At 41.3% G+C, this 17570-nt stretch overlaps 1 protein-coding gene and 1 pseudogene across 1 annotated transcript; one reads left to right on the top strand and one right to left on the bottom strand.

Annotated features, from left to right (window-relative positions):
* Positions 1-3732: 3732 nt before the first annotated feature.
* LOC107629933 (uncharacterized) lies at positions 3733-9854 on the top strand. Its single transcript, XM_088506767.1, has 13 exons — positions 3733-4026; positions 5589-5784; positions 5897-5955; positions 6065-6216; positions 6505-6772; positions 6877-7025; positions 7621-7669; positions 7777-7851; positions 8339-8431; positions 8523-8657; positions 8751-8872; positions 9548-9617; positions 9735-9854. Exons 1-13 carry the CDS (start codon positions 3733-3735, stop codon positions 9852-9854), a joined length of 1782 nt encoding a protein of 593 aa, XP_088362893.1.
* A 1074-nt stretch (positions 9855-10928) lies between these two features.
* LOC110270012 (protein FAR1-RELATED SEQUENCE 5-like) lies at positions 10929-14452 on the bottom strand (annotated as a pseudogene).
* Positions 14453-17570: the final 3118 nt, after the last annotated feature.

The raw sequence follows: 17570 nt of genomic DNA on the forward strand, positions 1-17570 counted from the left end.
ATGTTAGTAAGGTGCATGCTAGCTCAGTGGTTATGAAAGATGGTCTTTTTCCATGAAGACAGGGGGTGGAACCTCACATCATACATTTCGTGAAATTTTAATTTCAAGCGGTACGGTCAGAGCAGTCTTCAGCTAGTTTGACCGGTTAAATCTGGGCCTAACCGTTTCGTTTCGGTTGGTAACCTTATGCGGTCTAAATATCGGGTCATATCAAAATGGCTCTGGTTCATCGGTTTTTTGCTTGAACCGGCTGGTCCAGTCCGGTTCAAATAACTATGGTTTCCTTACAGCCAGACCCTTTAGCAATAACTTTGTTGATGTGTCACCATAGTTAGTAAAATCGGACTGGACCGACTGGTTTGACCGAAAAACAGGTGAACCGAACCTAAAATTGGTTCGGTCCTGTTTTTGGATCCCATAAGGTACAGAACCGGAACTAACCGGTCAATTTCGGAGTGCTCCGGTCAAAAACAGTCAAACTAGGTAAGCCCGGTCTGACCAAATCGCTTGAAAGTCAAACACTCAAACTTACCCGAAATGTGTGAACTGGGGTTCGTACCCATGTCTTCTGTCACATAAAAACCTTTCTTTGCCACTGAGCTGTCTTATTTCTCAATAACGTATATGCAAACTATAATATATATACTCGTCGTTCATCAAATTGTTTTCTTCTATTTAATTTATTTTAATTTTAATTATAATATCACTCGTTGTTAAATTATTTATATTTTTATTTAACAATAATCATAAACTCAGTTATTTGTTCTTTTCATAGTTGTATAATATATGAATATTATTTTTTAATAAATACTTGAAGTATATAATAGTTTGTTAGAGATAAACTGAATGATAAACTATTAAAATTTAAAAATAATAGGTTTTTTAATATAAAAAGAAAATAAACATACTCGTGATAGAATAAAATTAACAAAATACTTATTGTTCCTATTCCATATTATTTTAGAGTATCTATATATTCTTAAAATATTAGTGAAAATATTTATTTTAAATTTTAGTTTTAAACTTTTTTGTATTATTTATTTTTTATTTATATAGGATCGGGTCAATCTGTTTAACCAATGACCCACCGATTTGAACCAATAATGTAATGACCCAATAGTTTTACTGGTTCGATGACCAGTTCGGATCTGATAACTTTGTGTGTCAATAAATGTCGCTCTATTTATTTTTCCTGATCCCCGGAATGTAACTTGATGCCTTTTTTGTTTTTTTTATAAGTTTGTGGCAAATAGATTTATTTTACGTACAATAGGCTTCATTATTTTGTGGCCTACGTTGACATAACCATTCATGGATAGTTCACATGGGGAATAAAGCTTAAGGTCATTGCCGTGATTCATGGGAAAATGATGTTTGAGGTATTAAGTTATGCACTCATCTAGATGCACCAGCGAATGAGTTGGTCGTTATGCATGGGAAGCTTGAGTCACGTCAATGCGCATGCAACACGTGTAAATTAATAAACACGTAAACTTCATGGCATGGTGCTCGGAAACCTCCATGCATGCATAGCCCTAGTTACTATATGATTGAACTCTAAAGCAATTCGAGCTCGGAGTGAAACTACAAGAGATATGTTAGGCACAAACCATGTTGATATACAGGGGAATTAAAAACTTGTTACATTACTTTGAGATACAGTTTTTTCCCTTGTACAAGAAATAGTAGTAGAAGCAAAAGTATACTAAGACAAAGCATGATACAAAATGAAAAGGACTAACTGTGCCATTCACCACCAAGGAAGACTTGTTGCTTGTGCACGGAGTCGACCGAGGACAGTGAAGGTCATCGAAAACCGGTTGCGTAGCTTGCATGGATTGTTGCTAAACACATTGGTAGAGCGGCAATCTTGCAAGTCACCATGGCCCTCTTAAATGTGAAATTGGCCATGGAGTGCAACAAGGGAGAGATTGCTCGTAGTTGGAGTCTTAGAAAGTTGACGAAATGTTTGCCGATTTCACCCAATCCCATGACTGGATTCGCTTACAACCATACACGTTTGGGAATTTTGGTGTGCATGGCGGGGGTTGGGGTGGGTTGGATCTAGCCAATTTCATTGCTATCTAATGCATTGCCTTCTTGAGTTGGTGTATTTATTGTGAGGTGAGCCGGGTCTAACCCTTGGTCATATTTCCAGTTTGTTTAAAGGAGAACCCTGGTATTTATAGAAGAAAGGGTGACTTGGCCTTGACCCATTCTTGCAATGTTTGCTTGAAAAATAGATTAGTAAACTGCGACGTCGTTTGCACGTTCCTTGGTGGCTCTTCACTTTCCCGCCAACTCCCAATCGTCCATGACGTGAGCATGGTTGATGGGACAAGGTGATTGACAAGGCAAGGTTTTCCATATTGTGTTCTTCGGGAGACGTGCAACACGAAAATGACGATCTTGGACATCCAAATCCTGGGGTTGTATCAACACGTGGCGTGGGGATTGGTGAGATACGTCTTCGTGTTGCTCCTTGCTCAATCTAACAAGGGCATTTCAGTCATATGGCGTAAACGGTGTTATAGTGATGAAGCGGGAATCTTAGGTGGTTGATAAGAAGGGATGCATTGTGCCTTGGTCCTCTTCCCGAACAAGAGCACGTGACTTTATTCTCTCAAACACTCCCACTGTGCGGAAAAGTTGGGGTAACCTCTGAAATCCTATAGCAATGCAACGAATAAGTATTCATCACAAGGGAATCTAACCAAGGGAAATGACAAAATGCGTCGGGTGGAGGTGTATGCCTTTCTGGTGAGGGCTTGCTAATGCGGGACACGTTCTCCATGCTTTGGCGGGACGTCTTCTCACCAAAGCCACGCGTGGTTGGATACCTATGTAAGTAGGAGCCTGTAAGATGTTATAGCCATCCATGTTATAGCTTTATTCCTGCATCGGTCTCTTCATTCGCAGGGGGAAAGTCTGTGGCGTTCCATATTCCATGGTAAGGCCTAGATGATATGTCATATCCCTTGTCGGCCAGTAGGTATTTTTTTTCTTTCTTTAGGTGGCGATATCGAGATGGTTCTCTCCATGGTGGCATATCAGGCCTGCAGAAATTACCGTACTGGCTTTAGGATTGTCCAAATCTTATACCACCATGAACACTAGTTTGACCTCACGGTTATCGAGGGGCGCTTTCAGGAAGGCCAAAAGGGACGGTTATTCTAGACAGTTTCATTCGTGCTTTGTAGGGGTGTTGAGCTCTCTTGTTGCTAATGCAGCCTGTTAGCCCTTGTTTTTTTTGGGTTTGTCATGCTGGGCCTAGAGGCCCAATTTAAGACCCAGACCCTAGTTGACTATGAGAGCCTAGCTGGGACAGTTGCTACTTCGTGTGGGCCCAGTTGTTTTTTTCCCGTTACGCCCGATCCAAGTATTGTTGAACTGCGATAACTTGCACAACGGATACTTTGTTTGTAAATAAATTAGTTGGGATTTTTTTTTTGTTTGCAATGGGCCTTTAGTTGTCTCTGTTGGTTAAAAGCGAGCCCGATAATGATTGGGTTTACACACTGGACTTGCAGCGAATTATTTTATTCAGGGAGCCTTATCCATAACGTGATTAGGCCTATCCCTCATTTTTTTTCAACACCGGACCCATTTTGTGAGATTTCCTCCATAGGGTGCCGTGTGTAACAGGAGCCCTAACCGGTAACCAAAACGCGCCGCACCTTGTTCACCTCTCATCTCTCACAGTGGCACCCAGCCACGCTCGTCCTTACTCTCATGGAGCTCCTCCTCACTCCGCCCCTTCCCTCTGTCCGGCATCTGTACGAAATTGATGACCAGCGCGGAGAAGAGTACTCGAACGCGGCTTGGATGAAGCATCGTAGCAGCCCTCTATCGTCGCCGGTGGTCTTCGTGAAGCCACCACCGCTGTCCGCGTTGCAACACCGGCGGCACGGCGTCGCCCTTATTATGCTGGGATCTGCCTCGTGTTGTTCCTATCTTCTGCCCCTGTTTTCTGGCCAACCCTTGTCCCCAGGGATCCGTCACGATCTGAAGCTACTCCCTCTCTATGTACTGTATGAATTTCAAACCCACTCCATTCTAGGGTTTTTTATTTTCGCTGTTCATGATCTTTCTTGTATTATTCATTCACTTATTGTTTTTCATTATTTTTGTTTGCCTGGTTAGTATGTTTTCTAGTTCATATTTTGCTGTCGGTTTGCTGTAGTTTACAATTTTAATTGTTCTTGTTATTCTCATTTTGAGTTCTAAATGATGGTGTTTAGTTGTTAAATGGATAAATTATTCTTTCTTTGTTGTTCTCTACCTATTGATTGATAGAGTGTGTTTTCCTGTCGTAGCTTTCATGAATTTCCCATTGAGTGGAAGATAAAAACTTGCGATGGAAAACCTACTTCTACCATGTCATAACTGCTCCTATTGGTTTACTATGGCTGAATCCATGCTTCCAAAGAGATTCAACCACGATGATTGGAGCTTCTCGCTGTGGTTGGTCCTGGGATGATTAAGCATGTATGTCTTGTGGCCCACTTTAGGTTTTTAACCTTTTACTTTGTTTTCGAAAATGGGGTGTGGCAATTTTATTTGTTGATATTAGTAATTTTGTTTGTTTATGTGTGAATATATTCTGTAAATATTCCTGATTAAGTCCCACTGATATACATGCCTTTCCTCCCGTAGATTCTGTATTGTTCCATATTGGTGGATATGCAAGTGTGAAATTTTGTGACATATGGTAGTAACTAGTAAGTAGAGTTGTTTGTTCTTTTAACTTCTAAAAGAGATTCCTCGGATGGAACAATGTACATGCTTTTTAAAACCAAATTGTGTCTGTTGAACCAAAATTTTTGTGATCACCGTTTTCAACATATGCAAGCACTTGTATCTACTGGGCCACAAAGGTTATCAATTTCATTCTGGTATTAGTTCATGTTGGGAATGACTTTGTTTTGCAAATTAAATAGTTGCAAAGTTACTGCAAAACAACGGCATGGAATTTAGTAGTGGTCTTGCTCTCATTTATTTTCTTTGTTTTCCTTTGAAAAAATAACATACTAGCTATTGTCTTTGATTGGAATGTAGAAGATAGTACATGTTTTCATGGTTTTATTTTTTGTTGTAACAACCGGTGAAGCATGATTAACTTTTGAAGCATTCATGGAGTAAATGATTAACTTTTAATGTGTTTATTTGTTTTTTATTTTTCGTTTAAAATAATACAGTTTTTCTGGTTCGACCCCGGTCAAACCGTTTGGATCTCTGTACCAGTGTGTGTCCATATATTATAGTACGATAGTTGGAGATACCCTTTAACTTCAAGAAAGTAACTAGTCGTGTGCGTCGATATATTAATTTTCTTTGCTTTTTCATTGTTATTTCATCTCGGGAGCGGAAATCCCCACCTGTTTAGCCATACCCTGTAAACAATGAAACGATCGGTTGGTTGCTGTTATGTACTTGAGTCTTTGCTGCGACATTTTACCGATTCATTAATTTTTGAATCTCATCATCGGTATATGGCTGCATAGCTGCTTGACTCCTATCATTCGTTATGACCGGCTTGAATGTAATCTCATAATCCACAGGAGTTCCTGTTGATATCCTTATATTAGGTTTTTGTATTTTGCAATCGCATGCTGACGTCTTCCGATGTGCTTGTTTCAGTAGTTCCCCCGGTGTTTCCGTTGGCCAGCACCCAGGCGAGAGCCATTTCCAGCCGTGTAATGTTGTTATTCCATGTCAGGTCCATCCCAGTTCAACATGCTCTGTGTCGTGTGCCCGAAAAAGCACGAAAGAAACCCCTGTTAGGTAAGCCGGTGCCTATCTGCCTGGCTTTGTCACATTTTGCTATTTAGTGGGGGTGTTCCATCTCCACCCATGTTGGGACCAGCTTTGTGAGTCTTCAAAAATGTTCTTGCAGGGGTCCATATGCGGGCGACGATGGTTCTCTCTTCTCAGCCGCAAGTTGTGGCTCATCCTGTGGAGCATACCACCACATAAAAATCCTCAACTTGTTACTCTAATTGATTCTGTTATCAAGACAATCGCAAGAGATTATGTGAAATCTACTATTGTTTGTGTCGTGTAGGATTGCAGTCCCGTTGCGGAGACCGTTGTTACCACTGTCTCCGGTATGAAGTACGATATCAAAAGGTTGTCAGATGCCCTCTCCCGACACGATGAGGTGGTTTTGGAGATCAGAGATGCGATCAGAGAACTGGCGGCCGACAAACCCTTTATGTAGGTAACTGCACCTTCTAAGGGCACTTGCGACAGTTGCAAGTGTTGCCAAATGAGAAACCGGTCAGAAACTGGCGTAACGTTAGTGAGAAGTCAGAAACCCGCAAAGCGACCTCGAACGGTCAAAATCCAGAAACCGCACGCCGCAACAAACTGACCAGTTATCGACACCACCTTCAGTGTTGACCACATTCCGTGTAGCACGAGGAGAAAGAAGAAGCCGATGTTGCGATTCCTCTCAAGTCCTACGACATCACCCGCAAAGCCCTCACCTGAAGTGGTATAAAGTATTCCAGTTGTTCTTTGTTCAATTGCCAAAACTTCTTACTCAATTAAAACTTACGTTGCCGCCCTGACACAATCTGGTGGCATTTTTCAAGTGGATTTAACCGCCGACACCGACGGAGACACGCCTGCATTGAACACGGAGGCTAACGTAGAATGTGTGGGTTATGGAGTTGTTGGACGGCATAGGTGCAACGCCCGGCCCCCTGCTCCTGACGACGTGGTCCACTTAGGCAGTCTGCTGAGTATGAAGGTTGAGCGAATCCCACAGGTTAAGATTTACATTCGATTTTTTCAATACAACATGCCGAATCTTCTTATCGAATAACGTCCTCTGATGTGTAAGTTATCAGTAACGTGAACTATATCTTTCAGATTATGGACCTGGTCTTCCATCCGAAGGATGGGATGAATTTGTCCAAGCTGGAGTTAGCCGTAGCAACGTACATCTTTAGCAGAGACCTTCCACATATGTACATAACACTACCCACTGGTGCACGATTTCCTACGCGACTTGTGCATAGGCAAGGTCATGATATGAATTTAATGTGCTAGAGTTCGAGAAGTCAAACTTACTCATAATAAAAATGAAACAAACAGATGAACAACCAATAACAAGTGTCCCCCCTCTAGCGAATCAGGTGATTAGAGAAATCCAAGTTTGATATCCCAAATATAGAAGTTGTTACAAGTATTTTATAGTTTTCATGAAATTGATGCACACACACACACACACACACACACACACACACACATATGTAAAAAAGGTATTTCTGTGTATGTTTGTGTGTTTGTGTTTTTTTTTTTAATTTAATGAATTTAATTTTACTGTTACTCAGAGTAATTAACTTATCTGACACACACATATATGCTGATGTAGTTTTTTATTCGTCGATGATAAATAATATGATAGTTACGAAATCTTTTAGGAAGGCACTAGTAGTAAAAAATTAAAGGTATCCATGTCAGCATATTGAGATAACAAAGAAATACTTAGTAATCTATTTCCTGATTGATGTATTAATTAAATTATGAAAGTTTTTGGTTACATACTTACGTTTATATACCTCAATATCACGACAACGAAATTCTGATCGACGTTGGCGACTGTATCTCTAGTAGGGGAGCGCTTCTTACCCTGGTGCCACAATGTGAGGTTGTCGATGATGTGAGTAAATAGTACTAAACACACAAACTATTCCAACGATTGCCAAGCCGACTATGTTAGCTCTGTAAATCCTGCTGACGAGGTTTTCTATTTTTTTAATACTGCAGGTCCTTAATGTAGTGGTTCGCATGCTCACAACTACCTCCGAAAGACAACGTTGGTTCCTACCCACAAGTATTATGGTAAGACCGGCAACGTCACTGCGTACCAAAAATGAATGCGGTGATGTTCAGCACTAGCTGTACCCCTTACCCTAAGTAGGAGCTGTTTAATTAAGTAGGATTTACATATAGAATGCCGAGAGTTTTTTGCTAACCCCTGACAGAAAATGTTTCCAACTCGAAATTAGAGACACTACCATATAAATCAGCAAGTCTGAGTTATAGCACATTAATCTGACTATATGCAGCATCAGTATTAAGAAGTGACTCCCGAGTCCCGAGAGATGCATTTGACATACGATATCTGTACGTTTCGTTAGGAGTTTCGATGAATAGTGATTCCACTTGTGCATTCCGAGGGCTAACTTTCGTGATTTCAGTGCGTTGTTCATCTTTTTTAGGTCGATTTAACGATTAGTAGAGGTTTCTTGTCGATAAATTATTTATGGATTTGACCCGCCCCTTGAATACCAAATTCTCTAACGATGTGCGTGTTTGTAATTGTTAGCAAGCTGCAATCGACGATCGTTCCATGACGTTCGGGAACATGACATCCCTCCATAATAAGTACATGCGGAGCAAGGTGGATCGTGTCACGAGGGTACGTACACAGGTCTATATTTTCTTTTATGTTGATCACATTGATGGATAACTTTATTGCGTGGCTGATGTTGGCTGCGAGGTATCTGTAGATTTATCAGCCGATGTGGTGTGACCGGCACTGGTACCTAATGATTATTGATGTTCCAAGGAAGAAGTTGATCTATCTTGACTCACTTCGAGACCCGCATCAAGCTGATGCAAGGAAAACAGGGATGATGCGAGTGGTAAGCAACCATTTGGCTGTTAAAATGTGACGTCTTGCAATCTGATGTTTCATGCGCATGAGTATGATTATGAAGTATACCTGTTTTTTGTAGGCGCTGTATCTCGAGGGACTCACGTTAGGAAAGCCATGGTTGTCGGGCGAGGGGGCGCTGCGTCCTAGGTTTTCGGCATTTGATTTCGAAGAGCCAGATGTCCCTCAACAAAAGGGGAACTCGTAAGTAGATGGCATTTTATATATCATGTGTTCCTAGTCCAATCTCTTGTACATGTTACCATCCTATAATGGAAAATACTAAAGACTACAACCAAATGTGACAAACTTTGCATGGTTTTGGTTAACCTTGCTGATTACTCGCACGTGAGAAAAGTGGCATCTGATCTTTCAACACCTATGCAATTTCTGATTGATCGGAGATTAGCTTATAATAATCAAACAGGAAAATGGTGTAAATTTTAATACCGCTGACAACTATTCTCTTGTTATGAAATCTGGAATTAAGTTACTGAGGGAAAATTTTCATTCAGAGTCCTAAAGTTTGAAATTCAAGATCTTGATTCACCAACCTAACGTCTTTATTCTCTTGGATGAGTGTTTACCCAGTTGCAAAATTTACTCAGATGCATTTGCATGTAATGCACTAGTGTGTCTACACTGTGTAACAATTTACTTAGCAGATATAAGTTTAATTTTTTTGTTTGTAATCTAATGGTCTACGAGGAGCGGTCTTGAGAATGCAGATTACTGTGAATGAATGTGATAATCAACGTGATAGTGATCTCTCATTTTCTTGCATGTACAATGATGTGTATTGTATTGTTTCCTGTCATTTATTGCATAGTTACTTTCATTAATGCCAAAATTCCGATAATTAACTGTGTGCCTAAACAGCATGGACTGTGGCGTATGGGTGGCCCAATGGATGATTCGAGAACACTTATGGAAAGATTATGGAGTACAGGTATGCTGACGTGTGTGATTTAGTGAAACTTTTTTATGGTACCTTGCGTGAATTTTACTAGTAAAATATTTTTGGTTGGTAACAATTTTGAGCTGCATGTTTATCCATTTGTTTCAGCATGTGAATAGTGCGACGCGAATGCGGTTAGCTGCGGATTTAGTGCTGAAATCACACAACGAAATCGCACAGGAGGTAGTCGCAAAGGCATTTGCACACTGGGAGATGAAGTCAACCTAGCTGATTGAAAACTGTCTTTGGATCCGACCAGTGGTTACTAATTTTGCAGTGGCGCCAATCAGGGTCCTTAATTTTTTGCTCCAGCCCTCAATGTTTCGGGACAAAGTTGAGATGACGTCTCGAATTTGTTTTTTGTTTCTAAAGTGTGAAACATCACTGCCACCCTCTTGTTAATATGTGTACATAGTAAACTTGTTGCATAGACTTCAAATTTTTTGGGCTTGTATGAAATAATGTATTGTATACCGAAAGGGCTGTTTTAATTAGAAATGATAAGCAGGAGTTTGCATGAAAATGATCCGTGCCTAAAAGCTTCATCTTCATCATCCTTGCACATTAAAAGGCAACCAATTTTTTTTTTCCACCAATTCTGAACGCAATACATGTTAGCAGCATCATGACTTATCACTTGTTAGGGAAACATGTTGAGGCCTTGGATCGGATACACCTACCACGAATAAAGAAACCCCAGCAACCACCTTCCATGACACATTAGTTGGGATAGGCGGCGCATGACACATTAAAACCGCACTTCATTCACCACTATCCCTACTTCCACGTTTTACCTGCAGTTCAGCTATATAATTTCTTGTATCTCGTTTGGTCATGATCGACATGCATTATGCACTTTCTCTTAATAATGTGGGCTAGTATTAGTAAATGTTGGCCCGCTACACATGGTCCTATGGTTCATGGGCATCTGGAAAGAAAAAAATGAGACAACTAATTCACCAAGAAAGTTAAAAGTAAAACAAGCCAAAATTCTTTCAATCAAACTACTAATGCATGTTTTGTATGTGATACATGTTTACATGTTGCCAGTCAAATACACAGCTATCATATTTCCTTAGTTTTTCCAAATACTCATCGAACTCATGAAGGAAGAAGATATTCGACCGCAGTATACATAAGACAAGATACAAACTTGACATGAGCACGACACACATGCACATAACTGAAATTTCTCCCGTAAAAAATTATTGAAAGAAATAGAATACAAGTTGCTCCTGGGGGGTTGAATCCTAACACATAGCGACACTGAAACTAGTGCTTCATTGGCAGCAATCGTCACCCTCATTGCTTGGGGACACTTCCAGGTTTTCGGGTGCCGGCCATTCTACCTACGGCAGTCTATGTAAGGCCAAAAAGAGTTCGCTATCAAACAATTATAACCACATGGCAGGAGAATAAAAGCACAAAATAAGCAGTATTGAAAGAGGGTTCTCCCAATTGTACCTGCCTCAACCACCTCTCAAACAAATCCTTATTTGTCCACGCATTGAGGTTCCCGAAGCTGGGGTTGGCAGCCTGTGTGGATGGCTGAGCAATGTGCCCGGAGCAACTTTTTGTCGTGTAAAATTGCTCGATGTGTTGCCCACCGAGGAAGAAGTTAGCCCTCGCACCCCCAACACCGACGGGGTTGCGGCAAAATGGACTGCTACACCCGTGAGCGATAGACGGAGTCGTCCCATCTGGTTGCGCCGGGGGAGTGTCACCAGGGTTCCCGTTATCCGGTTGTAGTCCCTCCTGATGAAGCAAAAAATTTTCACAAAAATGATCAATTCTCAATGATTTTAGGTCATCTTATGCACGGCCAAATGATTGTTCTAACAATAAATTTGTAAATGATATTTTCATCAATTCATCAATTCATCAATTTCATAGATTCTTAAGAAATATGATACGTAACAAGTTATTTTGGCCTAGCCTACTATAAAATGCACACTCAAGGTAGCTTAATGTCAAGACGCTTATCAATATAGATACAGACAAGGTTTTTTTTTCACAATGACACCTATTTTATCTACCTAACTGTAACATTGAAGGATCTGCCAATCAACACGACTCAAACATTATAATGCAAACATAGCTGCTATATGAGTTACAAAAGGCTTGCTAAGGTCAGCAAGAGGTAACACCAGACTTTTATAACAAAAAGCAACAACACTATACCAAAAACTTTACCAACTTCGTTGAATTCTCTTCTACCAAAATCACACAATATTTGTAGGCAGTTAAAAAGCAATCCAAATTGTATCGGAGAGTTGTACTACTCCAACTGACATAGCCATATCGTATCAACTATTATTTTTAGGGGTGCAATCAATCCTTTGTTTTGTGGCGTCACATTCCGGCAAGTAACCAAACAACATAACCCATTTGTTTCGAATCTACATGAAACTGCTTACTTACCTCGTTTGTGTGACAATGACGGGTCTGTGGCGTTGCGTAAGGGGCAGCTGAATAATGTGAACCATGCTCCACGTAACTTGGACTGCCTGCACCATCAAACCCTGCAGCACCCTCTCCCCGGTGCCACGTGCAAGTCCTCTTCGTGTGACCCGCAACCTCACAGTTGGTACAACATCATCTCTTCGGCACCCTGTCACCCTGACTAGCCGGTTCGGACTCCTTTCCCTTCCTGGGTGCCCCCTTTGTCTTTGATACCACGGGGTCCTTGATCCCGGCCAACGGTGATAGACTGAGTTTGCTCCCAACCCTGTGAAGCCTTCTCCGCTGAAGCGCTTCGGTGAGACTGGCAATCTCATCCGATCCCTAGCCACAACAAACTCTGCAGCATCTTCAGCCCCAAGTTGTGCAACTAAGCTCATTGCCCCACATAAGGCACCATATCGAAGCAAATGGCCTTCAGGGCCGTCTTTACTATCAACCGGGGTCGATCTACGATCCTTTGCTTCCTTGCACCATCTTCTCAAAATAAGACCGGGCGGTATTTCTTCCAAACCCTCGTATTTCATCGCACAGAAGATATGACTACAGGGAATCCCTTCACTGTTCCACATAGAACACTCACACTCTATTTTTTCCTCGTTCGGGTCAATCAATACCTTGTGTGTTTTGTTTGGTTTTCCCATTCGCGAGAATGTGTACACAGTTGTCATGCCGATGCTGTCCTTACCCCGAAACAATAGCGTAGCCACACCCTTAATTTGTTTCTTCACTTCTCTAAACACTGCTCTTGTATACAACTTCGATGCAAACCGCTCGATCGAATCAAGGCCAGTGGTCAGCACCGGACTATAGTACGTGGAGTAGAATTAGGCTGTTACTTCATTATTACGATAGTCCTTTACAACCCAATCTAAACTATGCATAAGTTCCAAAATGCTGTCGGTCGATTTAAGGAAGCCCTTAATGAAAGCATTGATCCCTTCACATCTTGAGGTCGTCCTGTAACCCGCACAAAAGGTTTCCCTAAGGTACGCCATTGCCCAACTTTCTCTGCATTCATACGTGCACTTAACCCAATTGTTATCATCTAGGCCAAGCGACTCCACGGATGCCTTCCAGTACTCATCAAACTCACTGATTTCAAAGTTTGCATAAATGGCTTTCCTAAACACCTTGCAAAATTCTGCTTCTTTCACTCGTTGGACGCAATTCTTCTCCAAGTGCCAACCACATAGTCTATGTGTCACCGTCGGCATCACCTCCGCAATTGCAGTACGCATCGCCTTGTCCCCGTCGGTCACCACTACACACGGCTTCTTCTGCCCCATTACATCGAGCAGGTTTAGCAACACCCACCTATAAGTGCGAATCTCCTCATCCTCCAACAACGCGAACCCAAATATAGATGTCTGTTTGTGGTGATTTAACCCAGAGAAAACCACCAGTGGTTTCTTGTACTTGTTAGATCGGTACGTTGAATCAAAAGCCAAGACGTCACCAAATAGCTGATAATCCATCATCATCTCACCGTCAGCCCAAAATAGGCTACCCAAACAATTGTCCGGGGTTCGTGTGTATCGGGCCATGGTCCTCATGTCAGCATTTGCCTTTCCCTCTAAATAACTGATAGTCGCCGCAGCGTCGTCGTTGAGTTTTTGCACGACCCTTTGCCAGTGAACATAATTATACACATCCCATTTTGTAAATCGAAGCATGCCATACCCACCAGATTGCCCCGCCATGTAAGCCATTATTTTCGACGTGGCGATCCCAAACTACTTCAAACTATCCACATGTGCCTTGCCACCCTCACTCATCCTCCGATGACTAGGAAGGAGACGTGCAAACACTGCTGGGGCAAGCTCATGGTTGTGTTCGTCCACGATGGTTCTGACCCTCCACACGCTATGCTGTATATCATAGTAAATCTTCAACTTTGCCTTACAGTCCGTCCGACTCTCCAACCTCTCCTCCCTTACTCGCTCAAGACGGTCGTAGTGCTTAGGATGTCTTGTACCTTGTCGATGATAGAAAAAGTCTCTCCTAAGCAACACCCCATTTACACGAGCTACATCTCCCTTCCGAACTCCGAAACCCCTTAATTTAGCGAATTCCTTGTAGGCAGCGTAAGCATCCTCCTCAGTTGCAAACTCTTTTCCCAAGAAGTCCTTCGCATCGACTGGCCGGCGGAGACAACCCTCTGCCACATCATCTGCATCACCCGACCCATTACCATCATCGGCACCACCTTCACTATTTTCCCCGCTAGTGCCGCCCGCACTGCATTCGAGGTTTTCGTCGTCGTCGTATGTATCACCACTCGCACAATAATGTCTGCAACTATCATCGGAGGCACTCCCAACCGAGTCTTCACCCTCACTGTTAAACAAATGACTGAAATTCATTGGAAACATCTTGGCAACCTTCTAGCCTGATCACATACAAAATAGACAAATCATGCTCACAACCACGCCGTTGGTACAGTCTAAACATCAACCATAGCTATCATAAAGGGACTATAACTTACTCCACAAATAAGACAAAACCAATGGGTCTAAACATACCTCACCAGCTTTAGTGCATCTTAAATAAGTTAAAAACAAAAAATTAAGAACCTACCTGGCACCATAAGTTCAGCAAGATTCCTGGCAGAATTGTAGCCAAAAGGACAAAACCCCTATCCAAATTTTATCGCCGGGAATTAAAAAACCAAAAAACAGCAACCGGTCATATAACATCAAAAACATATCAAGATCTAATTAGAAATCGGTTACAATCATCTTTTCATGATATAGTCCATGCTTTCCCGCTACGAAAGAAAACATTGAAATTACCATGTCCATGTCTCTAGTGTCTATAAAGGTGTCCTTCCTTAGTAGATTGATACAACTCCTTAATTTCACAACACCACCCATATTTAGCCGCAAACAGGTAAACAACATTCCATTCGGAAAAAACAAACTACTTTACGATAATGGTACATCCAAATGCCGGTTTCACAAAATCACCCTAGCAAAAATCCGAGCCATCAAACTTATTACTAAACCACGACAACTACCTATGGGGCGGTAACAGGAACTGACCTCTCAACAGCCATGTATACATTATGTTGCCTAGATTGCTAGCAGTACCCATTGCATTAACAATTTTCCAAACCCACAATATATTGAACTTACTAATTTCTCACTATAACCTATTTCTAAAGAATCTACCAATTTGTTCATACAAGACTTCCTCAAATGCTAAGAATGATCTAATTTAACTTACTATTTTACCAACTACCTTAATCCTTTATCCACAAGATCAGCGACATTTCAGATTTCCACCTCCAAGCCAATACCAGAATATATAAATTCACAAAACAAGTTTCAGACGCAATACTCAGATCTAACCTAACCTGATGGTGTTTCGAGACATGCACTCAAAGCTGATCCTTCACTGGGCAGACCAGCTCCTACCTTCGACTAAGAAGCACTGTGGATGACGAGCAACAACACTGACTACAGGACAAGCGCACCTCAGAGGCATGGCGTCTGTGATCACCACCGCTCCTTGTCTACCACCGCTCCTTGGGTACCACACATGCTCTTGACAATGGCGTCCGTGGAGAGGTCTTTGACCCGGAGGGAGCAGCCGGAACAAACGAAGAAGCCAAGCGCCGGAGACAGGGAAAGTCACGAGACCCGCGGCGGCTATCTTGGTGAATGCTGCTAGGGTTTTTTTGGATGACAGGGAAAGACCACTACAAAAAAAAAGGCCTATGGCCACGGTAAAAAACTGTGATCATAGCTAGTAAAAAGGGTGACCATAGATCTATGGTCACGGTTTTGGACCTATGGTCACGGTTTTTTACCGTGACCTATTCTCTCGTGGCCATAGGTCTATGGTCACGGTTTTTTGGGCTATGGTCACGGTTTTTATGGTCACGGTTTTAATTTTTAAAATCTGACACTTTAGGCCACGTTTTTTTACCGTGACCATAGGTTAATCTGTGGTCACGGTAAAAAACCGTGACCATAGCCTTATCTATGGTCACGGTTTTCACCGTGGCCATAGCCACTATGGTCACCCCTCCTTAAAACCGTGACTATAGATAAGGCTATGGTCACCCTTCCTTAAAACCGTGACCATAGCCCTATCTATGGTCACGGTTTTCACCGTGGCCATAGACTCTATGGTCACCCCACCTAAAACCGTGACCATAGCCCTATCTATGGTCACGGTTTTTCACCGTGGCCATAGACTCTATGGTCACCCCACCTAAAACCGTGACCATAGCCCTATCTATGATCACGGTTTTTCACCGTGGCCATAGATTCTATGGTCACCCTATGAAAAACCATGACCATAGCCTATCTATGGTCACGGTTTTTCACCGTGGCCAAAGCCTCTATGGTCACCCCTCCTTAAAATCGTGACCATAGCCCTATCTATGGTCACGGTTTTTCACCGTAGCCATAGACTCTATGGTCACCCTCCTTAAAACCGTGACCGTAGCCCTATCTATGGTCACAGTTTTTCACAATGGCTATAGCCTCTATGGTCACGATTTTTTAAAACGGTGACTATAGCCTGTTGTTGTTTATGAGATTCAATTTTTTTAAATTATAATCACATATCTCAAAATGATAATAATAACAAAATAAATCTAAAAATAAGAAATTCAAGAAATCTAAATCACAAAAGTTTCATTATAAGATACATATGTTTAATTTTTAGTCTAAACAACACAAATCAAAATAGAGTGGAATTTTTCCAATTACATGTAATTCCTCAAAAAGTACATAACACATCAAAATATTACATTTACATAACTAAGGTAGTAAGACCCATCTCATGTGATATTTGTATGGAACATATTTTCTTCATCACATCATGTCTTCCTGCACGTAAAAGAAATAAACATGTTAGATATCTTGCAAAAATGCTTTTGATGATGCAATACATATGCAGCAAAAGAAGGGAAACATTCATCCACAGCAACACTCAAGAATTATTCACAACCATCATTCACTTCAAATAGCAGCTATTGCAAGAATGCAGCAGTAGTGATAGCTTAGACTCAGAAATTCATCAAAGTTATCACTACTGCACAAATAATTCAGAATCTGTTCATTCCAGCAGCAGCCAACACAAAAATAAGGTAGCAATAATACTATGCAGCAGCATCATATAAACCAGTTTAGCACAAAAGTAAAACAATGAAACAGCAACATAGGATCAATAACAGTTTAAACCTAATCAATAGCACCAAAGAAACTAATTTAGCATAGGGCAGATCAATGAAGCAGCAGCAGGAAGCTAAATTAGAAGGAAATGTAAATTTGTAAAGGAAAGTAATAATGAATAATTGAAGGAAGTACATCTCAATACATGCTCACACAGACCAAGCAAAATAAAACTCATAATTTTGTATTATACATACACACATACATGCAGTGGAGGGATATTTACACTTATATATTATACACGCCCTTGTGTTATTAGTTGGAGTTGGAGTATAATCTTTTTATTATGCGCGCA

The sequence above is a fragment of the Arachis ipaensis genome, chromosome B3, assembly GCF_059453495.1.
Source record: "Arachis ipaensis isolate K30076 ecotype BB chromosome B3, ASM5945349v1, whole genome shotgun sequence".
Lineage (NCBI taxonomy): Eukaryota > Viridiplantae > Streptophyta > Magnoliopsida > Fabales > Fabaceae > Arachis > Arachis ipaensis.